The sequence below is a fragment of the Ictalurus punctatus genome, chromosome 25 (assembly GCF_001660625.3).
Source record: "Ictalurus punctatus breed USDA103 chromosome 25, Coco_2.0, whole genome shotgun sequence".
Classification (NCBI taxonomy): domain Eukaryota; kingdom Metazoa; phylum Chordata; class Actinopteri; order Siluriformes; family Ictaluridae; genus Ictalurus; species Ictalurus punctatus.
The window spans coordinates 11,838,289-11,865,342 of NC_030440.2; the positions used below are offsets into that span (position 1 = coordinate 11,838,289).

The 27,054-nt window shown below is 42.1% G+C and overlaps 1 protein-coding gene across 1 annotated transcript in view; it reads left to right on the forward strand.

Annotated features, from left to right (window-relative positions):
- scfd2 (sec1 family domain containing 2) overlaps nt 1-27,054 on the forward strand; it is a 143,985-nt gene that overhangs the window by 109,916 nt on the left and 7,015 nt on the right. The window contains exon 6 of the mRNA XM_017456245.2: nt 17,090-17,235. Coding sequence (XP_017311734.1) covers nt 17,090-17,235 — 146 coding nt within the window. The remainder of the gene's footprint in view (nt 1-17,089; nt 17,236-27,054) is intronic.

The window sequence follows — 27,054 nt, forward strand, 5'->3', positions numbered from 1 at the left end:
AATGCTGGACAGTTGAAGACTGATGATTTTATACATTTTTTTTCCCCCTAATAGTCAACTGTCCAGTTTGGGTGAGTCTGTGCCCATGATGGCTTCAGATTCTTGTTCTTGGCTGATTGAAGAGGAACCTGATGTGGTCTTCTGCTGTTGTTGCTCATCCATCTCAAGGTTTGATGTGTCGTGCGTTCTGAGATGCTTTTCTGCTCATCACGGTTGTAAAGAGTGATTATTTGAGTTACTGTATCCTTCCTGTCAGCTCGAACCAATCTGACCGTTTTCATCTGAATGTTTTTTCGTTTTTCGCACCATTCTGTGTAAACTCTAGAGTCTGTTGGGTGTGAAAATCCCTGGAGATCAGCAGTTTGTGAAAAATTCAAACCAGCTCACCTGGCCACGGTTCGAGTCACAGAGATCCCACTTTTTCTCCATTCTGATGTTTGATTTGAACCTTAACTGAAGCTCTTTCGTGTATCTGTTCCTGAAGCTCTTGATCAGGAGTTGTTTGAAATAAAGTGGATAATAATAAAGTAACAAAGTGTACAGATGCGGTCAGAAGTTTACATACGCCTTGCAGAATCTGATAAATATTAATACTTTTAACACAAATAAGATTGATCATAAAAATCCCATGTTGTTTATTTAGTCCTTCCCTGAATAATCCATTTCACATAATAGATGTTTACATATAGTCCATTAGACAAGATAGTAACTGAATTTATACAAATGAACCAGTTCAGAAGTTTACACACGCTCGATTCTTAACACTGTGTGTCGTTACCTGGATGATCAACGACATGATGTGTTTGTTTTGTGAGAGTTGTTCATGAGTCCCTTGTTTGTCCTGAGCAGTTAAACTGTTCACTGTTCTCCAGAAAAATCCTCCAGGTCCTGCACATTCTCTGCTTTTCCAGCATCTTCTGCATATTTGAGCCCTTAACAACAGTGATTATATGATGCTGAGATCCATCTTTTCACTCTGAGGACGACTGAGGGACTCGTACACGACTATTACAAAAGTTGCAAACATTCAAACATGCTCAAGAAGGTAACACAATACATTAAGAGCCAGGGGGTGTAAACTTTTTAACAGGATGATCGGTGTAAATTGTTATTATTTTGTCTTCTGGGAAATTTTAAGCAAAATAATAACAATTTACATTGTGTCTGTTTATATATATATTTATATAATATATGTATGTATATATGTGTATATATATATGTGTGTGTGTGTGTATATATATATATATATATATATATATATACACACACACACACATACATACATACATACATATATATATATATGTATGTATGTATGTATGTATGTATGTATGTATGTATGTATGTGTGTGTGTGTGTATATATATATATATATATATATATATATATATATATGTATATATATATATATATATGTATGTGTGTATGTATGTGTGTATATCGATATAATATCATATTACCCAGCTCCTATCAGCATAATTATTGCAGTATTAATCAATAGTTCATGGATAGTTTTTTATTATTATTTTATTTTTTATAAAGAATGTGCATATTTGGGTGGATATGACAGAGTGCATGCCCACAAGGATAGGAATATCCAACAATTTTGGCTTTGGCTGTTCCTCATGAAGAAAACATATTAAACAAATTAAATTTGTTAGCTGCATTAATTATGAATAATGATGTTGGTGGAAGGTCGTGTGTGAAATCTGCGTTGGTGCTTGCGTCATATTCACATTGTCGGCGTTACTCCTGTATTCATGGAAAGGTCTCGTGACTTGCAGGAGCGTTTACAGATTAGTGGCACTGTGTGCTTCTCTGTTTGTGAAGATCACTGAGGCTCAGTTAGATGTTATTTACAATCCCCTCTAAAAGCACACACACACACACGCACATACACACACGGGTTGAATTAGTTGTGGTTTTTTGTGTGTAGGCATGTCTAAACATTTCTGCTTTACTTGGAAACATCAGCTAACACAGAGTAGTAAAATGAAGGATAAAGGCTTGGGGCAGATGTATGTACGTGAGGATGGACGGCACAAAACTCAAACTTACACGGCAGCAAACTGCTCTCGCAAAGCACCTGATATAATAACGCTCCTCACATGATCTTAGCCAGAGACCAACTCCTAAATGAGTCAGGAATTGCGGTGACTGCTATAAAATGGTGGAAAGAGTCAGCCATGATGCCATCAAAAAGCTCGAGACTAAAGAAGAAATGCACATTCAGTAATGAAAAGATAAATGTCTTCTAATGAAGCCTCGCTGATGTGGCGTCAGTTCCCCATTTTGGTTTCACGCTGATGAGTTGAAAATGCTTTCGTGTAAGTAAATAAATAAATAAAACATCTGTATTTTTGTTTCTAACTCCTGATTAATCATGTGTCACTCAATTCTGGTGTGAGATTTTTATGTTTACCAAATTTCCTAGTTAGGTAATGAAATGTTAGCAAGCTAACTTGTTTATATGTCTGTTTGGCTGAGTGAAGGATTTATTGTAACACTAGCTAAGACTTGGGATCGATGCGTTTTTCACGTATCAATAATCGGGGAATTTATTATCTGTTTTCAAATATAAATGCCGGCTTCTGCGGCGCGTCCTTAAATCCATGGCGCAGACCTACGTGTATGCTAAACCGCTGAGTCGTATTACGATCTGTTATATCTCCCCCTTGTGGTCACCCTAAGCTGTTACACCAGGGAATATCAAACAGTCTAACAGATTACAATGTGAAACAGCTAGCAAACGCATTTACCCATTTAAATCTACTTTTAACCCAACGATGTCTCAAAGACAGATTGACAAAATAGTGTTCTGATCAGTAATCAATATATCAGTGGTTTATGACGTCCCTAGTGGCAAGTCTATAGGACAGCAGACAGTGTAGTTAATGTGAACAGTTGGATAGAAGAAGAAACTGTATTACTATGTAATAAAGTGGTGCCTGGAAGGGGGGCAAGGTGGTTTAGGCCCTGTTTACACCAGCGCGTTTTGTTTTAAAATGAAAACGATCCTCGTCCACACTGGCGTTTCCGCCGTGTTTCAGAAACGATCTTCGTCCACACTACACGACCGAAAACGCGTCACATGACCATTCATGCACACTGGGCATGCGCATACAAGGGTAAACAGGAAGTTGTTTGCTAGCCTCAACCGGTGGTCCATGTAGGGTTTACGCCGCTTGAAATGAGATTTGTTGGCGATTTCTCTGATCAGAGCTCGCCTCTTGCGCATGTAGCAGCTGCAAGGTTATAAAATACAGAACTGCACAGTGGCTGCTAAGAATGACAACAAAGCCAGCAAACCTTGCGGTTCAGTCTCTGTGTTGTTGTGTATACGATCAAGGTAGCGTAACGGTCATATGGTAGCGGCTTGATGAATCAGGGAAGGACACGCAATGATCCAAAAGAACCAATCAGGGAGGGAATGTGGATGAAGCCACGCCTTCGTTTTGGTCTGTTCACACTGAAACGCGAGCCCGGAGTTTTCAAACTAAAACAGGGGCTTTAGCGTTTCCAAAAGTCTCTGTTTTCGAGGGTTGAAACCGCCGGAGTAGTGTAGACAACAGGCGAAACCGTAGCAACAGTCACGCGTTTTAAAACGAAAAACAAACTAGTGTAAACAGGGCCTTAGTGGTTTGTACGTTTGCCTTTCTCACCTCTAGGCTTGGGTTCGATTCCCACCGCCGCCCTGGATGCGTGGAGTTTGCATGTTCTCCCCGTGCTTCAGGGGTTTCCTCTGGGTACTCTGCGTTCCTCCGCCAGGCTGCGTTGTAGGCTGACTGGCATTTCCAAATTATGTGTGTGTGCGTAACTGCCCTACGATGGATTGCCTTTAACCCGAATTACATGGGCTAGGCTCCAGGCTCTCACCAACCCTGTGTAGGACAAGCAGTATGGAAAAGAAATGAATGCAGAAATTCTTCTTTTTCTTCTTTCTTTCTGAAAATGTTCTTCCTTAAATACCTTACGGTGGACACTCACCGTGACGTGTCTCTAGAGAAACATGGACACTTGTCCCGCTGTACTGAAAACAACACCGCCAGAAACACGAGAGCCGCACTATGTCAAAAGGGAAACGCGTAATAGGACTGAATGACTGAATCAGTGAATACCAGCAGAAGAAAAGGAAAACTCATCGAGTCTCAAATACGTGAAAACTCCTCGAGTTTATAAAAATAAATGCGCTTGTGATCTTCAGGTGAGTCCGTATGGGTGAGGGCTTGTAGGTATTCACAGCACGACTAACTCTGCACAGTGACACATCTTTACCACTGAGCTCTCCAAATCCTTAAATTCCTAAAAGTTACATGCCGCGGATCGGAGTAAAGCCTGGAAGACATTACGACGGCGCACGCAAGCAGTTGGCTAGCGTGAGTCGCAGCAATCAAGCATCAAGGCTGTTTGATTAGCTCGGATTAAAATCACTGCTGTTCTCTCCAGTCTGCACTTCCCCAGTGCTCTCGCTAGCCTCCACGCCACCGCGCAGCGAGCGCACGCTTCTACACTCAAACGCAATTTATAAAAATGAGCCTCAGCTGTTTGACTAGAACAGACTAAGAAGTGCGAAAGAAATGGGACAGCATCTCGAACTGAGAAAGACAAGTAAAGAATATGGTCAGGAAAATGCATTCAGAGATGTGATTCAGTTTCCGTCCCAGGTTCGATCCTGAGCTCATTTTATTGTACTTAGATAGCGCTTTTACAACTCTGACCAGGGTAAAGCGGTTACGGAAAGTGTGTGACTAGGGGGGTCGCGACTCCGTGTGATTTAAAATGGTGTCGCAAGAGAAAATCCCTTAGAGAGTCAGGACCTCGGTTTTACGTCTCATCTGAAAGACGGGGCTGGTTTACAGTATAGTGTCCCCGTCACTATACTGGGGCATTAGGACCCACACAGACCACAGGGTGAGCGCCCCCTGCTGGCCTCACTAATACCACTTCCAGCAGCAACCTAAATTTTCACCAGGAGTTCTCCCATCCAGGTGCTGGCCACGCTCAACCCTGCTTAGCATCAGTGGGAAACCAGGCGAGAGCTGCAGGGTGGTATGGCTTTTGCAGTTAATGTTTGAATTTTAATAACCTCTTTTGTAGCTTCAAACCTACTGATAGGTCTGTTTTGTGTACCAGTCTTCTGGATTCGTTTTATTTATTTGAGATACAGCTCATGACAACAATCACGACGTTGGTGGAAAGTTTTAAAGAGAGACAGAGATCGTCGGTTTGTTTAACGTCATGCATGAAATCCTGAAACATTTTACGGTTTGACACGGACCCCAGATGGAAAGGGATGGTGCGGCTCCGACACGCCATCTAGTGAATGTCGCTTTTAAATCGTCCGGGTGTACATAATATACGCACATGCGAGCGTGTGTATAACGGCACTAGTTGTATTGGTTTGTACTGGCTGTGATTGAGTCGATCACCTTCTGATTCCATTCTCTCTCTCTTTCTCTGTCTCTCCCTCTCTCTCTCTATCTCTATCACAGGTCTGTCAAACACTCTTTCTCCCCCTCTCTGTCCCTCTCTTTCTCCCTCTCCCTCTCTCCCACTCTTTCTCCCCCTCTCTCTCTCCCTCTCTTTCTCCCTCTCCCTCTCTCCCACTCTTTCTCCCCCTCTCTCTCTCCCTCTCTTTCTCCCTCTCCCTCTCTCCCACTCTTTCTCCCTCTCTCTTTCTTTCTTTCTTTCTTTGCTCCACATCCTTTTATTTATGCCGAATTAAGTACATTCTTTTCTTTTAAGTCTGTTCAACTATTCAAACTCCAAGGCTCATTTCATTTTATGCTTTACAATCTGATTAGGTCCTTAGATGTCGGATTTGTGGGGAGGAAAAAAAAAAAAAAAAGAATCACACTCTTGCTTCCGATTACGTTCACATGATCCTGAGTCTTTTGATCTCCATTTGCCAAGCCATTACTTCCTGTTAATTCTTGATCACTTCCTGTCCTTCCTATCCTTGTGGGGACTTTTGGTCTCCACCAAGGTATACAAAAAATAATAATATTAATCGCCCACAGACACACACTTTCACTCATTCAGATGCCCTCATCAAGGCAACATTAACAATGTAGTGCAGACAAGTGCACAAAAACAGAGAGAGAATCCAATCGCTATCCATCCATTCCAAGCAAATCATTTATCGCATAATTCATACATAGTTTGGATTTATTCCACAATATATTTCCAGGCAGGCTGAATGGGGGTTGGGGTTATGAGACCGTCTCTATCGTTTTGATATTGTGCTCGTTTACTCATACTCGTAATCATGAAAAATGCTCCAACACCAGTACCAGTGATGATCACTAGCTGCACAGCATGAAATGATGGCAATCTGGACGTACTTCCTGATTAATGATGCAAGTCAAATCAAAGCAGGTTGCTTTATTGCTGTGTATTGCAAAAACGTCACAAGGAGGAACTCCAGTAACGTCCTACAATACAAGATACCCGATTAAACATCTTCATGACCTTCAATAAAGAGCGGGACGGCTGCCGACATGAGCATGCAGAGCAGTGACGGCGAGAGTGGCCGTCAAGGACTAGTGAGAGGTACCGTGAAATGTTTATAGTGTCTGGAGCATGCAGAGAAACCATCACACACGAGCACTTCAGTGGAGTGACTTCCAGGGTCTTACACATTGCTCAGGAGTTGAGGTGAAATTCACGCCAGGTGAAAATACTGTGACAGCTCTTGACAATAACAGTATTTATACTAATAAAATAGTATAATATACTAATAGCGTAATGGTATTTATGCTAATAACAATCAGCCTCTATCGGTTGTTGACCATAAGGGCTTCTGACACGATGAAAACTTCAACGCTACTCGTTCCAGAATAGCGAATCTAGCTAGCTAGCTAATGCGCTTCATTTCAAATCAACTAGCTAGCAATTTAAAGAACAAGCTTCGTATCCTGAATGCACGAGTGTGCATTTCATAGCCACCATATAAACCGGGAAACATAAACCTTTACATTTTTAGCATTTGGCAGACACCCTTATCCAGAGAGACTTACACTGATTTCATTTATACAATTGAGGGTTAAGGGCCTTGCCCAAGGGCCCAACAGTGATAGCTTGGCAGTGCTGGGGCTTGAACTCCTGATCAGTAACCCAGAGACTTTAACCACTGGACCACCACTGCACTAAGCTAAACAACATAGAGCTAAATAAACAGAGCTAAATAACATGTTCCATGATGTCACTGATTGATTAATACCAAGTTGGTTACACATTTTGGTATCAGTATTAACAAATACCAAAATACTCGGGCTTCGTCTGAAACACGTGAAGCCAGCCAGCCGCATCTTTCCGAACCGCTGCTCGTGCTGCATCACAAGGCGGCGTAACACACTAGGAGGGAAAGCGCTCTCCGCCCTCTTCCGCATACATGAGCTCATAGACGCCCAAGATTGGCTAGTATTGCTGTGATTGACAGAAGAGAGAGAATACCATCCCTCTCACAAAGAGAGCATTGCTGATGTTTGTTTTCTGTCTTGGACCCCCCCCGACCACAGATGGGTGTGACATCATCAGGATTCGGACTTGCGAACTCCGAGCGATAGGGCGAAGTCCCGTAGGTTTGATTTCTACAGTGTCCAGGTCTGGACCTACCACTTTACTGGTCCTGTCACTAAGAGTCTGTCACCGTGAAGTGATTAAACATGGTAAAATGGTGCACGGATGTAATCGAGGACAGGGCACGGTGGTGGCGTGTGAAGGTTGGAATATTGTTTGCAGCTCCAGGAATGCAGCGTGTGCGCCAGCAGGTCGGGGAAATATTTGCAGGTGTTGAAGACTGCTCTGTGTTTTGACAGACCGGGCTGAATAATGTCAGAATGTTTCCAGGACCGTGGAATGTCCCTGGCAGTTGGGCAGGTATTTTTGGGAATGTTATGGGAATTGGTAGTTTTTAGGATGTTGAGTGTTGAGGATTACCACAGAATGAAATCGCTGGCTGGGGATCAACTTGCTGAGGTTGTACCGAACTTGGGCGATCCTGCTTATTAGTAAAAAGATGAGTCAGTTGGTTAATATGCTTCAACCTGCATGGAGTTTACGATCCATAAAGCTGAGGGTGACGGACAGGAACACCAGTCCTACTGTAGTTTTTCCTCCTGCCTGAAAGCCTTGTAGAAATCCTGAATTTGGGCTGTGTGGTCAGTTCGATATTCCAGGATTGTTCAGGAGGCAACAAAATAAGGAAATGGGAAGGACTGGGTTTGGTATTGGTTGCCTTTAAGCCTCAGACAATATTTGCAAATTAGTCTTGTTTTACTTATGACACTGCAATACTGGGTACATATCTTCAACACACACTCTCTCTCTCTCTCTCTCTCTCTCTCTCTCTCTCTCTCTCTCTCTCTCTCTCTCCTACCGTAAGCCAGAATGTCTGAGAATTTGCTGTGTGTAATTAGGTATGTTAAGGAATATTTCTGCCTTTTAGATGACAGCCTGAGCTGCGATTAGACATTCTTGCTTTTGGTCATATGTTGTTGTTTTTTTTCCGTCCCGGTGATTAGATTTCCGGGGAGCTCAAACTGGAATCTTGCCACGTTGCCAAACCTGACCGTTTCTGTTAACCTAGCATTCACTCAAAACACAGGATTCTGGGGATCAAGTGATTTTTGTTTCAGAATTCATACGGATAAAGTTTATAAAGAAACCCAGACTTACTAACTCATAACCCTAACGCAGGGGTTCACGACCCCACGTGGGGTCATTTGATGTACGAATGGGGTCACGAGAGAAATTCACAAATCTATCTGAAATATCAAAGACATGCAGAATAGCGTACGTGCCGTTTGAGTCTTTTTCACTATCCTGCCACAGTGCACTGGTGTAGTTCATCCATAATAACGTCCGTCTCCTTCCTCTAAACAGACTCGCCTTGCGTCTCAAATCACGCACTCCGCTTACGTGCTAGTCTGGGTCAGGTTTGAGTGCTAAAACGGACCGGTTGTCCTATCATGGTTAGTGTTTGCATTTTCGAAACCGCTCATGTAGCCTTGAAAAGGTCTGTTTTGTGCACCAGTCTTTTGCGTTCGAGACGCAGCTCATGAGAGAAATCACAACGGCTGTGAAAAGTTTTAAAATCAGTGTTTTTAATCAACTCTGTGTGTAAAATCACAAACTGTGTGTTTTCCAGTTTGACTCAGAAACCTGACGGACAGGGATGTTTCGGCTCTGACCTGCCATCTAGCCTACACCGCTTTTACGATTACTCAGAGCGATATCGGCCGACACATAACCGATACCGATAGCTCTGTCTTTTATACCTTCTTATAAATGAATAATAATTAATTTCACAATTCTGAAAGAAATACAAATAAAAACTTTGCTCTCTCCATTTGAACAAGTTGTTTCACAGTAACTGGTCTCATAAACACAAAACACATCACTCACATTAACATGAACACATGAACTCAATTCTGAAGATTAAAGTAAGATTATTAACTTATTGAATGTTATTAATTCATATTAACATTGACTGAATTGTAAAAATCCTCCTGTTAGTCTCACATTCACTCACCACAACAAAAGCATTTCTACTTCATCACTGAACATCAAACTGGTGATATATAATATCAACTTTATATATAATAACATTAACTGGATCTGAAATACACTACTCTACAAATATATTTTTCTGTGCAGTATATACCTTTTTGTCAACTCGTCTTCATTTAAATCTTTCAGCGGTGTACTGGCCCTTTAATTCAGCACGAGCAGCTCGGCAAAAAAAAAAAAAGACTCGACGCTGAAACTCCCGCTTCACTGCTGCAGCGCCCGGTGTCAGATTTCATCAGTGCAGGGATTACAGAGATTACACACTGCAGTTTTGTCGTCACTCCACACAAGAGACATCATCTTCACACACAGCACGAATCCCATGTGTTTTCCCGCCCTCTTTTGATTGACAGCATATCATCGGCCCTGATCATCAGATGTTTCTAAACTATCGCCCAATAGCCCATAGCGGGGAAAAATTGCCTTTACACCGGTGCATCTCTAATATATATATATATATATATATATATATATATATATATATATATATATATATATATATATACACACACACATATATACATACATGTGTATATATTTATTTAGTTATTTTTATTTATTTATTTTTTTATAATGTACGGTGGTCAAGGCTTGGAATCACAGAAAAATTCATAATGTGGGTTTAGGGTGATTTTCCTAAAAAGTTTTGGTGCCCCTTACATAATCATAGCTTTTCATTTCTTAAGTTTGTTATTGGTCTTTCTTTTTTTCTTTTTTTATTTGGCACATGTACACTTTTTTAAAGAATATTTCTATTTTTATTTTATGACCGGTAAATGTTTCTGTGTGCATTTTACCGTTGTTTTCGTGTGGTCTTGAGGAAGCCAGCGCAAGGATTTCCTTCAGGTTCAGTAATGTTCTGTCTTATCTTCTGTTACAAAATTCGTATATCTTCGTCCAGAGATTCTGTAGAATTATTATATTTATTTATTTATTACCTTGGACTGTTTTTTTTTTTCTGCTTTTTTAAATTTATTTTAAACAACATAAAACGGAACGTTTTGTTATTGCAAGAAATACTACACAATTGAATTATTTGATTGAAATCATAATGGATCGTTTCATGAACTGCTACACCCCCAACCACCTGCACGCACACACACACACACACACACACACACACACACACACGTCACGGCTTACGCAAGCCCGTAATGCGAGTCACCTCTCTTAGCACTCACCTCTCTTTTGCTCATCAACTCTCATTAGGAATGTGTTAGTACTTCCTGCTACACCTCATCCACCCTCATCCACTAATGGAGCAATGTTCATTTCCCTCACACACACACACATGCACATGCACTCATCCTTTGATTGCTCTTACAGACCGACCGTGTCTACGCTTTGTTACCATGAAATGTCTTTGGCCCATTTGTACTTTTGTATACACACACACACACACACACACACACACACACACACACACACACACACACACACACACACACAGAGAGTTTCACTTTCCCCTCTTTCTTTCTTTCCTTCTCTCTCTCGCTCTCTTTTTCTCTCGTGTGTTTATTGTTGATGTTTGATGACAGGAGTGGTCAGCTGAGCATAAGAGCATTTACACACACACACACACACACACACACACACACACACACACACACACATAGCGGTACCTAGGAGTCAGCTCCATTTTATGCTTATGCATATGACTCTCAAAACAAAAGGGTTGCGTGAGAGGAGAAGCTGGTAGTTTTGTGGTTGTGTGTGTGTGTGTGTGTGTGTGTGTGTGTGTGTGTGTGTGTGTGTGGGGCATACCATGCAAACATCTTGTCAGTCTCAGACAGCAACTTGGCTCCGACTCCAGATTTGGTGCTGTGATCATCGTTTCAGTCTATACCGCAACTTATAACTCACGCATATGCATACCACATTGCTATTGTGAGTTTTGGCAGCCAGTCAAAATGCAGTCTCACGCCACACACACACACACACACACACACACACACACACACTACTCTTTAGATGCTTGGCAAATCTCATTTTCTATAAATAGTCTAGCCATGTTTCTCTCACATGGCCAGAGATGGTAAAGTGTCAGTGGTATTTAAGTTTGAATCAAGCACACTTCCTGAATTTTCATGTGTATGTAATTCTATTAGCATTATGGGATGTTATTTGTCCTTGCACTTGTGCTTGCAGAAGGTGACTGGTGTCTGTTTTATTTGGAAACAACATGAACCAACATACGGCACGACATTATATGGCCAAAAGTATGTGGACACCTGACCATCACGCCCGTATGTGGATCTTCCCCAACCTGTTGCCACAAAGTTGGAAGCACACAACTATATAGAATGTCTTTGTATACTGTAGCTTTGCAATTTCCCTTCACTGGAACAAAGCCAGCTCTATGAAGACATGGTGTGTTAAGATTAGTGTAGATGAACTCGAGTGTCCTGCACAGAGTCCTGACCTCAACCCCACTGAACACCTTTAGGATAAACTGGAACACCGACTACACCCGAGACCTCCTCACACAACATCACTATATGATCTCATTAATGCTCTTGAATCTGAATGAACACAAATCCCCACAGCCACGCTCCAAAATCTAGTGGAAAGCCTTCTCCAGAAGAGTGGAGGTTATTATAACAGTAAAGAGGGACTACATCTGGAATTTGATGTTCGACAAGCACATACGAGTGTGATGTTTAGCTGTCCACAAACTTTTGGTCATATACTGTACGACATAGCATTGACTTGTGTAACTGTGCATAAGTTTGAAACAATGATGCATCGATGCTATATAGGGATATTGGAATACAACCATGATGACAAGATTTATATATAATAGTGAAACACATATTTCTAACAGTGCTTAGAGATGCTTTATTAACGATGGCCGCAACTGAGCAACTTAACACCCTCAGAGACGTAACTATTTCAAAGATCTACTGACCAGGAATGAAACGACAGGGATGCTGTGCATCGTCATGTCCTTAGCTCTACTATCCAGCCCTGTACACCACTATTTTTGGCTAAAGTGTGACTGAGCGAGAGAAAGGAAGAGACGAAGCAGGGGAGAGCATTCCACCGCAGATCAAAACAGACATCCAGAAGCTAAATCTGAAGTTGCCTATATTTGGACTAACAAATAGCAGATAATCCCTTTCTCTCATTCCTTGACCCCACCCCCCTCCCCACCCTGTCTCTTTCTGTCATTCCTTCTGTCTTTCATCACTCTCTCTCTCTCTCTCTCTCTCTCTCTCCTGATCTGTTGTGGTAATTGCAGGGGTGTGAGGATTTAAGTAGCAGTAAATAGCGGGCTTCCCGAAACATCGCGGTCATCCTGCTCTTCCTACGCGCATAACCTTTTTTTTTTTTTTACACGGAAGATCTTCTGAATTAACCAAAGGTCTGGCACCTGCAGATATTTCTCACAAATATTTACGCCGAACGAAGATCAGAGCTTTTCCCACTCATGAACGCATGAACTCACTCATGCACATGTAGCAGTTTCCCCAAATGGGGGAGATGTGGAGTTGTTTATATAACTGCAAAGAGAAGCACATGGACACACACACACATACACACACGAGAGCACAGTAGGGGGTGAAACGGTCAACCTGCAGGGGAAAAGGTGTAGAGAGATGTTCTGTTTTCGTTCATCAGTAAGAGGAGCTGCACAAAGCAGTGTAAATGCACTGCAGCTGTGAGGCACACAGACAAAAACATGAACTGGAGGGGTTTGGGAATGCCGCTCCTCACTCCTCTGCTGTCATGACAAGCAAGGGGTGTTAAGCAACCTCTGTTAAAATGCAGGTGTGTACCATTAACATAGTGTTGACCTGTGATGGAGTTGGTTAGTTTAAGGTCAACTTAACCTCTAAAACCCCGTATGCATGAATACGTCTGCATCAGATTTAACATTCATTTTAATTCATTTTATTTTATTTATGCTGTATAGCGCTTTTAACAATGGACATTGTCCCAAAGCACTACAAAGTCTGACTGATATCATAATAGAGCAGTTATTATGTAATATGTCAGCGAGGGTGTGGTTAATGTTCTGTTGCCTCAGTTCTTAAACATTTTAAAATACGTTTATAATACAAAATAAAATCCTGTATTGATGTGTAATTCTGTCACGAGTAAAGGGAAAAAAATTGATTAGTACTGACGACCTGGCTTCAACTACAATCCCAATTCCAAAATAAGTTGTAGACTTTGAAAGACTCTGCCTCTATAAAATGCTCTTTTTATCCGCAGTCATGTTACTGACCTGTTGCCAGTTAACCTCCGTCTGTTTCTTTTTATTAACACTTACTTTTCCAGCCTTTTGTTGCCCCCGTCCCAACTCTTTTGAGATGTGTTGCGGCCATCGAGTTCAAAATTGCCTTATTTTTTTCCTTAAAATGGTACATTTTGTCAGTTTAAACATTTGATATGTTTTCTATGTTCGATTGGGAATAACGTATGCGTTTATGAGATTTGCAAATCATTGCGTTCCGTTTTTATTTACACAGCGTCCCAACTTTTTTTGGAATTGGGGTTGTACTTAAGGGGTCATCGCTTATGGTAAAAGTCGAGTAAGAAGTCTTAGATTGTAGCACATGTCCAGTAACTTTGACTTATTACTGGAATGTCATTTTTGGCATTAATTTAGTTTGTAATCAATTTAAAAAATCCATTCCATCAACTTATGAAACTGGTCTTAGGATCAAAATTTCATGCTGTAAGGGGCATAGGTGATAACAGCTGGGTTTCACACGCTGTAATGTTTTTGTATTGTTTTGACACGGAAAATGTAGCTTGGAACTGAGACGGATATTAAAATGAAAACACCTAACCACCTCATAAAACATCGGGAACAACATAACAGTATTTCTTCATTTACCACACCTTCTACAAGCACATACCAAAAGCTTTCATTAAGTCAGTGAAGTTTTCTCATTTTTAGCATCTTTTGTTATTTAGTATTTAAGATTATGGTATTAAGGTGTATTCCCTGCAAGCCTGCTGGTTGGTATCCTGTTACACTAGGGCCCAATATCAAGGACACCAAGATCTGTTTTTATTATGATTTATATTTCATAAACAAGATTACATCATTCTTCAGTAATATTAATCAGACAAGACCAGGCAAGACGAGTTTCCCTAGACCGCTATCAACTGCACAGTTTTTTTCCACGGAGATATACATGGTACAGGATCTCTGATCCAATGCTAGGATTTGTTTGATCTTCCAGGCAAAATGCCTCATTGCCATGATTCATGCTAATTACAAGGTATTTTGTGTTCGGTGCCGAATCCAATTTATAAAAGGTGCTATCAATCTCATGTTCGTTACGTCATTTCACTCGGGGGGGAAAAACAATGCTTTGTCTCAGAGCTGAGGAATGGAATTTACTTGGGCAGTGCCAGGCGAATATTCTGGAACTTAAATGATTATCCCAATATTGTAGAGATATCCCATCGTCTATTGCAAGTTTGTAGACATCTGACCATTGCAGCCATGTGTGAGCCTTTCCCAAACAAGGATGTAAGCACACAACTGCTGTCGTATTAAGATTTCCCTTGAGTCCTGACCTCAACCCCACTGAACACTTTTACAGCATTTGGCAGACACCATTATCCAGAGCAACTTACAATTATCTCATTTATACAGCTGAGCAGTTGAGGGTTAAGGGCCTCGCTCAAGGGCCCAACAGTGGCAGCTTGGCAGTGCTGGGATGTGAACTCACAACCTTCCGATCAGAAGTCCAACGTCTTGACCGCTGAGCTACTGATCACTGACCACTTCCTGATCTCACTAATGTAATCTTGTATCTGAACACAAATCCCCACAGCCACGCTCCAAAATCTAGAACAAAACCACGGGATTGTCGTCTGAACAAGTTCTTCAGTATAAGGGATAAATCTCGAGCAATATCTGACTTTTTTACAAAGGAGTTACAAATGTCACAAATTTGCTTCAATTTAAACAGTGAGCAACAAACCATGCAGAATTCAATCTGTAAGATTGAACATGTTTAACATTTCCTTTTCTTTGTTTGAATTATTTGTTTTAAACATTCTCTTTTATTTCCAGTTATATATTTTTTTAAGAATTTCAGAGTGGTCTCAGACTTTTGGACCCCACTGTAGAGATCCTAATTTCATAATCATCTATAAATAACATTTCACCATACGCTGGAAAATACTTAAGGAGCGGGTGCTTTAGTTTGGGGAAAAACTTGAGAAGCCCTGGTCTAGAGGAAAGTCAGTTTCAGTTCATGCACCTTTGCTCCATGGTCATGTGGTGGTTGTGTAAGAGTTTCACATGGCTCGGTCTCATGCTGATGGAGATTACAGCCAGTAAACAGGTGTGCACCTATTCAAATCATAACACCGTGTCCTGCTTCTCAGGTGCCTCTGTTTGTTTGGATCTGTCTCCAACATGACCGGTTACCTGGTTACCCTCCAGGCCCTGCGTTCCACAGTGAACCCGGTGCCAACCTCATGACCAAAGACTAGACATGCTGGAGTTTCTGCCTTTCTTTGCCACTGTAGCCAAAGTCTGTGTGCCTGTTCCTCAACTTGGTTCAGCTCTCTTTTTCTCTTCTTGTCTATCTTTTTCCTCACTTTCTCTCTCAGCTCTTGTTTCCTGAGGCTGTGAGTTTAGTAGGCACACATTAGAGAGCACATTAGATTTTGATTAAACCAGGAGACATTCCCTTTCGCTTCTTCTCAAAAGAGGTTGTGTGCTTTTTCCCCTGTCTCTGGTGAACATTCAGTCTAATGTACCGTTCACAGGCAATTGCCTGATGTCACACAACCGGACTTCCTTCCCATCTTACTCCTAGTGTGTGTCTCACAGGGTCTGTGTATAAATGCGACAAAAAATAAAGCAATTTGACCAAAGCAGCTATTTAGAGATGTCTTGCTTTCCATGTGCTGCATTTAAATAACTAAAGAAAGAAAAGAAAATTGCAGGAAAACCGTCGAGCTCGCCGTGTAAGGGTGCGTACGAAGACTCGGGAGGCAGGCGGAAATTCAGCAGAGCTCCGGGCTCACTTTTATTTTCAGCAGCACTTTTCAGTGCATTTTTTAAAACGTAAGAAAAACCCAAATGAATGGAAATGCAATCCAAAAGGGGCTTTCACTAGCACGCAGCCTTCGTCTCATTCAAGGTCAGGAATATGCTGCATGCGTGGGAGAGAGTGTGTGTGTGTGTGTGTGTGTGTGTATGCCTCTCTCTTTCTCTCTCTCTCTCTCTCTCTCTCTATCTCTCACAGCAGTCAGTGAAAGCACAAACACACAAATAATCTGACGGTAATAAGACACAGGTGAGAATCATCACGCGTTACCTGCCGTCCACAGCTGATGCTCGACCACGCCGCCACAGCCACAAACATTTTAAAAGCCTAAATGTTTTCTTTTGATTACTTGGCTTAACGTTTAGTTTAGGTATAGACATAGCATTAATTAGCAGCATTAATTATTATGTCAACGGGAGGTCCTCATAATAGTACAACTAACCTCTTTCTCTCTCTCTTTCTCTCTCTCTGTGTGTGTGTGTGTGTAGGAGTTTCTAGCCCTGAGGAACTTTCGACAGAGCATGCACACACAGCAGTGGAACGTGTGTTCGAGACATTGAGCAGCCTGGGCCGAGCCCGAGAGCACCTGAAGCAGCTGCGCTCGGTATACAGCGCCGGTGATGGTGCGCACCAGGTCAGTACTTCTGCAGTGTTCAGAAAATGCCTCTACAACAACAAGCTTCTGAGATGAGTGACCTGGACCTATATACACTGATCAGCCATAACTTTAAAACCACTGACAGGTGAAGTGAATAACATCGATTATCTTGTTACAATGGCACCTGTAAAGGGGCGGGATATATTAGGCAGGAAGTGAACAGTCAGTTCTCAAAGTTGATGAATTGGAAGCAGGAAAAATGGGCAAGAGTAAGGATCTGAGTGACTTTGACAAGGGACAAATTGTGATGGCTGGACGACCGGGTCAGAACATCTCCAAACAGCAGGTCTTGTGGGATGTTCCCAGTATGCAGTGGTTAGTACCTACCAAGAGTGGTCCAAGGAAGGAAACCAGTGACAGGGTCATGGGTGCTCAAGGCTCATTGATTGTTGTGGGGAGTGAAGGCTAACTCGTCTGGTCCAATCCCACAGAAGAGATATTGTGGCACAAATTAATAACAAGTTAATGCTGACTCTGATAGAAAGGGGCACCTACCTAAACATTATTGCAGACCAAGTACACACCCCTTCATGGCAACGGTATTCCCTAATATCAGTGTCCTCTTTCAGCAGAATCATTTTCCCTGACACACTGCAAAAATTGTTCAGGAACGGTTTTAGGAACATGACAATGAGTTCAAATGATTGACTCGGCCTCCAAATTCCCCAGATCTCAATCTGATTGTGCGTCTGTGGGATGTGCTGTACAACCAAGTCCGATCCATTGAGGCCCCAACTCATAACTTACAGGACTTAAAGGATCTGCTGCTAACGTCTTGGTGCCAGATACCACAGCACACCTTCAGAGGTATTGTGGACTCCATGCCTCGACGGGTCAGAGCTGTTTTGGCAGCACAAGGGAGACCTCCACGATATTAGGCAGGTGGTTTTAATGTTACGGCTGAACGGTGTAAGTCAGATGTTAATAAAAGAAACTCCATCGGTTTTCAACCTACTACCAGCGCCAAAGTGAATATTTCACAATAATAGCATGTCCCAAAGTGTTTTATTCCTCTTATACACAGCAGTTTGCCTACAATTGCAAGCTATCGTTTACATTATAGCAGCTACAAACCTCTAGCTTTGCCTCGCACCTCCGGTTTCCTCCCCCAGTCCAAAGACGTGTATTGTAGGTTGATTGGCATTCCCAGATTGTCCGTAGTGTGTGAACGTGTGTGTGATTGTGCCCTGCGATGGGTTGGCATCCTGTCCACGGTGTCCCCCGCCTTGTGCCCCGAGTTCCCTGGGATAAACTCCAGGCTCCCCCTCCAGAAAATGGATGGCTGGATGTAAAATGGCACCTTATCATGTGAAAATATCTTTCATATAGTCACATGTATCTAATGTATCTACTGTAATATAATTGCTTTTTCATAATAATAATAATGTATGATTATATTAATAATTGTGTTTATAGTAATGATTTTTATGTGGTGTACGACAGCCTTTCAAATCATACTGCAAGCTTCAATAAACATCTCCGTCACATTCATTGTTCTTGGCTCACTCTGGAGTCACTTTCTAGCGCTCTCTCTCTCTCTCTCTCTCTCTCTCTCTCTCTCTCACACACACACAAACACACACACACGCATTTAAACAGATTCACAGTTACTCAGAGACATATTAGACCTTGGCAGCCTCTGTGTCTGTGTGCGTCACTGAGAGCTGATAAGTGTATTGTGTGTTTGAGGAACTGTGCCTACCTAGCTTCTTGTTCCTGTGTGAGTGAGAGATCGATGGGTGAGTATGAGCGGGAGGGAAGAACCAGAAATCAAGAGAGTGAAAAAAGTGGCAGTTATATAAACTAATCTCTCGTTCTGTACCTGTGAAATGAGTTACAGGGAATATAGAACACATGGAGAGAGAGAGAGAGAGAGAGAGAGAGAGAGAGAGAGAGAGAGAGAGAGAGAGAGACAGTGACAGTGAGGACACGTTGTGTCTCTTATTCAGAAGACAGCAGGAAGAACACGTTCTCATTTCATTTGGAGAACAGTTTAGCCAGTGTGATTTTTACAGGAAGCTCTCTTAATCTGTTTATCTAACCGAGCAAGAAAATGTCAAATTGGCAGCAGGAAAAAAAAAGACCAACAACAACAAATGTTATGTTGACACTGGAAAAACATTTGCGGGTTTTGGAAAAAATGAAAGTGCTGTCAAGGAATGCGAGTGCTATTAGTGGCCTTGCTTTGTTCTTGCTGTGTATATGTGTGTTTGCGTGAGAGGGAAAGGGTCTGGCCTGCCTTGATGACATCACCGTCTGCTCGAGTGTTTTTCTTCTCCTTTTCAATATCCAGAGGTCACAGGCCATGGTGCGCTGAGGAAATCAACACTGCATGGATTTTAAAGATCTGGCTTCACTCATGCCAAAGTTTACAGTGTTGGCACGGTTTTATTTATATATATATATATATATATATATATATATTATTACATAGGCACGTCTGTACACTCAATAGATTGACTCACTTTCATTTTTTCATAGACTGAAAGTCTCGATATGGACGTTTTTTTTTTTTTTTCTTCAACTACTTTTAAATAAAACTTTCAGTGTTGCTTAAAGAAAGCCGTGCTTGAACATAATCTCAGCATTTGAGAGAAAGTGTTTACTGCTTATGTACACACATAACTGCACTCATATACACTCACCGAACACTTCATTAGGAACCCAGTACTAATACTGTAATAGAGCCTCCCTTTGCTCTCAAAACAGCCCCAGTTCTTCATGGTATGGATTCCAGAAGATGTTTGAAAAATTCCTGAGAGATTCTGGTCATGTTGAAATGTTTACCTCACGCAGTTCCTGCAGATTTTTCAGCTGCACTTTCATGCTGCGAATCTCCCGTTCTTCCACATCCCAAAGCTGTTCTACTGGATTCAGATCCGGTGACTGGGAAGGCCACTGAAGAACACTGAACTCATTGTCATGTTGTTGAAACCAGTTTGAGACGAATTTTGCTTTGTGACACGGTGCATTATCATGCTGGAAGTAGCCGTTAGAAGATGGTAAACTGTGGCCATGAAGGGATGCACATGGTCAGCAACAATACTCAAATAGTCTCTGGCATCCAAGCAATGATTGATTGGTATTAACGGGCCCAAAGTGTGCCAAGCAAACATTCCTCACCCCATTACACCACATCCACGAGCCTGGACTGCTAATACAAGGCAGATTGGGTTCATGGATTCATGCTGTTGGTGCCAAATTGTGACTCTACCATCTGTGTGTCTCAGCAGAAATCGAGATTCATCAGATCAGGCTACATTTTCCCAGCATTCAACAGTCCAGATTGGGTGCGTCTCTGCCCACTGCAGCCTCAGCTTTCTGTTATTGACTGACAGAATTGAAACCTGACATGGTCTTCTGCCTCAAGGTTCGACATGTTGTGCATTCTGAGATGCTTTTCTCAGAATGCCCCCCCACCCCCTCCCCAATTCTGGTGGTTGATGTAAATATTACCCAAAGCTGTTGGCCCATATCTTCGGGTTTTTGTGCATTGCACTGCTGCCACACGATTGGCTGATTAGATAATTGTATAAATGAGTAGTTCCTAGTAAAGTGCTTATCGAGTATATGACCTTGTTCGTTACTTTTGAGGCCATGATCATACACTATGTTGCTTGGATATTAGGGGCAAGTTATATTATCTACATGTTTATCAGAGGAGAATCGGAAGTGACATGGTAGTCACAAGGTCATGTTGGTGATGCTGGAATGAGTGTATCAGAGACAGTGGCACTGCTGTGTACATTTACTGGCCACTTTGTTAAACACACTTACACACACCTTGTTAGTCTACATTGTAGTTGTACAGTACAGTTACACACCTTTCAAAAACATACGTTTCGTTACATACGTGTGTGATCGTTTTCAATCCCTTCATCGAAGTCTCTGAACACAGAACCTCTTTTGGCTGGATACATTTGATTGTTGGATTATTTTCTTTCCCAGAGAGGAGCAAACTAAAGAATGGTCCCATGGTGGTCCATTTTCATCAATTTTCCATCGATCAAGGGCATATCAGAACTAATGTGATCAACACGTTGGGTACAAGCTGACCTTTTCAATAGCTATATCTAATAAAATGGTCAAATGAGTTCATATCAGACACAATATTTTATGCTTATTTTATGTAATGGGGGTGTATTGTATTAGCTGGCACAGTACCTCTATGCACGGCGGGGCAAATTAATAAGAAGCCTTTATTGGTCACATATACATTACAGCACAGTGAAATTCTTTTCTTCGGCATGTTGGGAAGTTGGGGTCAGAGCGCAGGGTCAGCCATGATACGGTGCCTCTGGAGCAGGGAGGGTTAAGGGCCTTGCTCAAGGGTCCAACAGTGGCAGCTCGGAGGTGCTGGGGCTTGAACCCCTGACCTTCTTGAGCCACCACTGCCAAAAAATGCTGTTGTATTGTTTCAGAATAGATCTTACCCTACTTGGAAAAGTCAGGTTTTCTTTTGCATATTAAAAATAGAGAAGCCTGGCTACTGATGTAGGTGTATTGAGTTTGAGAGGTTGGAAACATCGCATGATTTGGCTTAACACACAGAAAAACAAGATTGTACTTTACAAAATGACTACTGTCCCTTATACACACACACATACACACACACACATACACACTTACATTCAGGAACCATTTTCCCCCAAACCACTGTAGCATAATGATTTCCACAGGCAAATTTCTTGGCATCCTGATTACTGGAAAAATCAAATAAAATAGGTTTTCAATAAAGTTACATTATAACTTGGCATCATTAAGAAAACCTCTGGTCTAGTTAATCTGAAATGATTTCTAATGGTTATAATGTTTATAGTTTAGTGCAGTTTATTATGGTTTTTCCATATGGAATTTAATTTAACGTAAGAGTGCTTGCACAAAAATGCCTGTCCCTTTGTGGGAATAATCCATTGTTATAGCCTCTTAACCTCTTTGTGCTCTGACGTTATGTAGGTACAGAATATTATCCATTTATGTATTCATTTCGGACACAATATTAACTTTGAAAATCTTACCTTTTTAGATAGCAGATAGTTTTCCCTTAAAGGGTAGCAGATGGGTTTTAGAAATATAGATAGATACTCTTAGATATCTTTATTGCCATAGAACATAAGGGTTTGACCAGATATTTGCAGCAATTGTGTATAACTAACTGTGCAATTATTGTCTCTGTATTTTCATTTTTATGACCAGAGTTTTGTTGTAGCATTAATACCTTACAGATGATTCTAGTGTCTACAGTCTCCCGATTGCTTAGTTTACTGAATAAGTTAAATTAGAGCAAAAGTTCTCAAAAAATGTTTTGCCCAGTGACCTCATTTTACTTTAGTCGCTCCGACATATGCACCCTGCGTGGTGTCAGAATTGGAAAAGTGTTCATAAACACATTCGTTTTTACGGCATAATATCAAATCAGACACCTTTTCAAGCCAATAGAGGATGGTTGTTATTACAAGGTAATTAGGAGGCATTGTTGCTCTTAGGAGCTTGACCCCATGCTAGACCACCGACTCAGTACAGACCCCATGCTAGACCACCGACCACCTACAGACCTCATGCTAGACCACCGACTCAGTACAGACCCCATGCTAGACCACCGACCACCTACAGACCTCATGCTAGACCACCGACCACCTACAGACCCCATGCTAGACCAGCGACCACCTGCAGACCCCATGCTAGACCACCGACTCAGTACAGACCCCATGCTAGACCACCGACCACTTACAGACCTCATGCTAGACTAGCAACCACCTACAGACCCCATGCTAGACCACCGACCACCTACAGACCCCATGCTAGACCACCGACCACCTACAGACCTCATGCTAGACTAGCAACCACCTACAGACCCCATGCTAGTCTAGTGACCACCTACAGACCTCATGCTAGACTAGCGACCACCTACAGACACCATGCTAGACCACCGACCACCTACAGACCCCATGCTAGACCACCGACCACCTACAGACCTCATGCTAGACCACCGACCACCTACAGACCTCATGCTAGACCACCGACCACCTACAGACCTCATGCTAGACCACCGACCACCTACAGACCTCATGCTAGACCACCGACCACCTACAGACCTCATGCTAGACCACCGACCACCTACAGACCCCATGCTAGACCACCGACCACCTACAGACCTCATGCTAGACCACCGACCACCTACAGACCTCATGCTAGACCACCGACTCAGTACAGACCCCATGCTAGACCACCGACTCAGTACAGACCCCATGCTAGACCACCGACCACCTACAGACCTCATGCTAGACCACCGACTCAGTACAGACCCCATGCTAGACCACCGACCACCTACAGACCTCATGCTAGACCACCGACCACCTACAGACCCCATGCTAGACCACCGACCACCTACAGACCCCATGCTAGACCAGCGACCACCTGCAGACCCCATGCTAGACCACCGACTCAGTACAGACCCCATGCTAGACCACCGACCACTTACAGACCTCATGCTAGACTAGCAACCACCTACAGACCTCATGCTAGACTAGCAACCACCTACAGACCCCATGCTAGACCACCGACCACCTACAGACCCCATGCTAGACCACCGACCACCTACAGACCTCATGCTAGACTAGCAACCACCTACAGACCCCATGCTAGTCTAGTGACCACCTACAGACCTCATGCTAGACTAGCGACCACCTACAGACACCATGCTAGACCACCGACCACCTACAGACCCCATGCTAGACCACCGACCACCTACAGACCTCATGCTAGACCACCGACCACCTACAGACCTCATGCTAGACCACCGACCACCTACAGACCTCATGCTAGACCACCGACCACCTACAGACCTCATGCTAGACCACCGACCACCTACAGACCTCATGCTAGACCACCGACCACCTACAGACCCCATGCTAGACCACCGACCACCTACAGACCTCATGCTAGACCACCGACCACCTACAGACCTCATGCTAGACCACCGACCACCTACAGACCTCATGCTAGACTAGCGACCACCTACAGACACCATGCTAGACCACCGACCACCTACAGACCCCATGCTAGACCACCAACCACCTACAGACCCCATGCTAGACCACCGACCACCTACAGACCTCATGCTAGACCAGCGACCGCCTACAGACCCCATGCTAGACCACCAACTCCCTATAGAGCCCATGCTAGACCACCAACTCCCTATAGACCAAAAGCTAGACTACCTACTCCCTATAGACCCCATGCTAGACCACCAAGTCACTATAGACCCCATGTATATCTTCAGTATATCTGAGAGACTTGACTCTTTATGCCAGTATTTAATATACCTATACTATATTATATAGCAATTGCCAAATGTGTCCAGTGCAAGATAGCAGTAGAGATGTAACAAATAATAGTTACAAACATAATCGCAACACAAATAGACTATAATAACATTAGTGCATGTGGATGTTCAATACTCAGGTATCCAAATACTGTTGGCTATAGTGTATATGTGTGAAAATACTGAAACCCCTCATTTCCTGTGTGTTTCAGCTCAAGATATCTGCATCTGTTATTCTTTTCACATATATGTCATATTTGTAAATGTGATATTTGTGAAAGGTTTCTCTGGATTTTACTGTATGCAATGTGCTGTTTATATAAGAACACTCACTGAGGAAAAGGCTGGGTATGTTTTGTTTTGTTTTTCATTATTTTTATGAAATGTAGAGTAGGAGTGCCACATTGACCTGGAAGGGCATGTTGTTATGATTTCATTCTTGATTCGTACTGCACTGATATTAATAGAGATTGTAGGCGCTTGTGTAATGCTTCATTACATGACTAAGGGATGACCCACTGCAATATTATACAGCATGTGGGTTTTCACTGATGGTTTGTTTGTTTTTATCATCGTTATTATTATTATTTTTAGTTATCATCCTTCCGTTTTCAGTTGAGTGCGTGGGTGTTACACATGGTGGGGATGTTTTTGTTTTAGTGTCTGACGCATGATGAAAAGTGCAGGTTTAATAGCCATTAATCGTTGGCCGCAATTCCAGTATTGATCAGATGCTTTTGTCTGAGTTTATGTAATAGGATTCCCGTCAATATCTGACCTTATATGGGTGTTTTTTCCTAGAGGGGGGGAGATTGTGTACTGAGGTAAATGGTTCGTTTTCTACTTATCATCGTTATGATGGTTAATCTGTGTAGTCAGTGATGCCAGTAATTTCTGTGTTTACAGACGTGTGTGTGCGTGCGTGCGTGTGTGTGTGTGTTTGTTGGGTTATTGTGTGTCTGACTCATAGCAGGCTCAGGTTGTTTAAGCTTTTTACTCAGGGTCAACAGGACAAATGGGTGTTTTTAGCATTGCTTTGATTCTGTGTCAAGTGAAGAGCTGCCAAAGTTTAAGGATTTATTTTAGGTCCATTTTCAATTCTGCAGATGATAATGATCAAACTGCATTTATTTTCAACCACAGAAACCCTCTGGATTTCTTGGTTTCCAAACACAAGCTAAGAAATGTCGTAGCAGGTAAATACAAATGCAATATAACAATAAACACTGCAAAAACGGGGGGGAGGGGGTTGAGTAAGAAAATGTTTTTACTCATTTCAAGCTTGAAATAGTCTTGTTCTATGCCAACAGCCTACAGCCCGTGTCTTTGGACTCTAAACAGAAAGGTTTCAATATTTAAAACAAAGAAAGTAAAAGTTCTAAATAGCTCAAATATTTCATATTTAAGATTCTGCACTATTTCTACGGAGCATGTTAGTCGCTTTATACGAAAGGTCAGATTTTCCTCGTCTAATCTCTTCTAATGAAGCACATGTTCAGACGACACTGATGGGTTTGATTTAAAATGGATCATCAGGTTTTGCACAAACTTGTGGAGTCCGTACCAGCTCGAGTACACACTGTCATCAAAGCAAACAGGGGACGTACTAAATATTAAGAAACTGAAATGAAAACCGTAAAATGATGTACGGCAATCATTTAAGGAACGCACAATAAAATCTTTTTCACTAGTGCTCTCAGACTTCTGGAGCCCATTGTACTGAAACACACACACTAAAACAATGTATTTTTCACATGCTGCATGATTATCTGAAGGTCAGTACTGAGCTGTGCAGGTGCTATTTTTTGCCTGCTACTCCTCTGAGCTAAACAGAATCTGCGTCCTGCATTCCTCCGTCATCTGCTCAATACATGAATCATCATATTATTCTTATTCTTATCCTTTATCTCTTTAAACAGCACCACCACTGCAGCATGTGCTTCAAAGTGTTATGGCTCACAGCAAGTGCACCAACTTTTAAACCTTTCTTAAAGACATAGTTACGTCTCATTAGTCCTTTTTATTATTCATTAATGGTTTCCTAATAAACTAGCACAGCACTCGTGTAGATTCTATTATTATATCCCTTCTTGAAAGTGTAATTCCTTATTACGTTCTTCACCTCATAAATATATTGTTGGTCTCTGTGGCTTTATGAAGTGAGCCTCAGTCGATGTTATGTTTTGGTCTGGTTGTACTGTATTATTTCTAGGAGATTTCACAAACAGAAACCTCACATGCACGTTCACTCACTCTCTTTATCTGTTTTACTGATATAAACACACACACACACACACACACATATCTACATAATCAGCTCAGAGCACTGAATCGTCTCTTCCAGACAAATATCTTTCCATGAATACTAATCCTAGAATCAGCAGAGACTGGGCAACACCCTGAGGCTCCACATGTGTCAGATTTAAAATAGTGTTTGGCCTACGTGTCGCTGTTCCTGGAAAAAAGGCCCT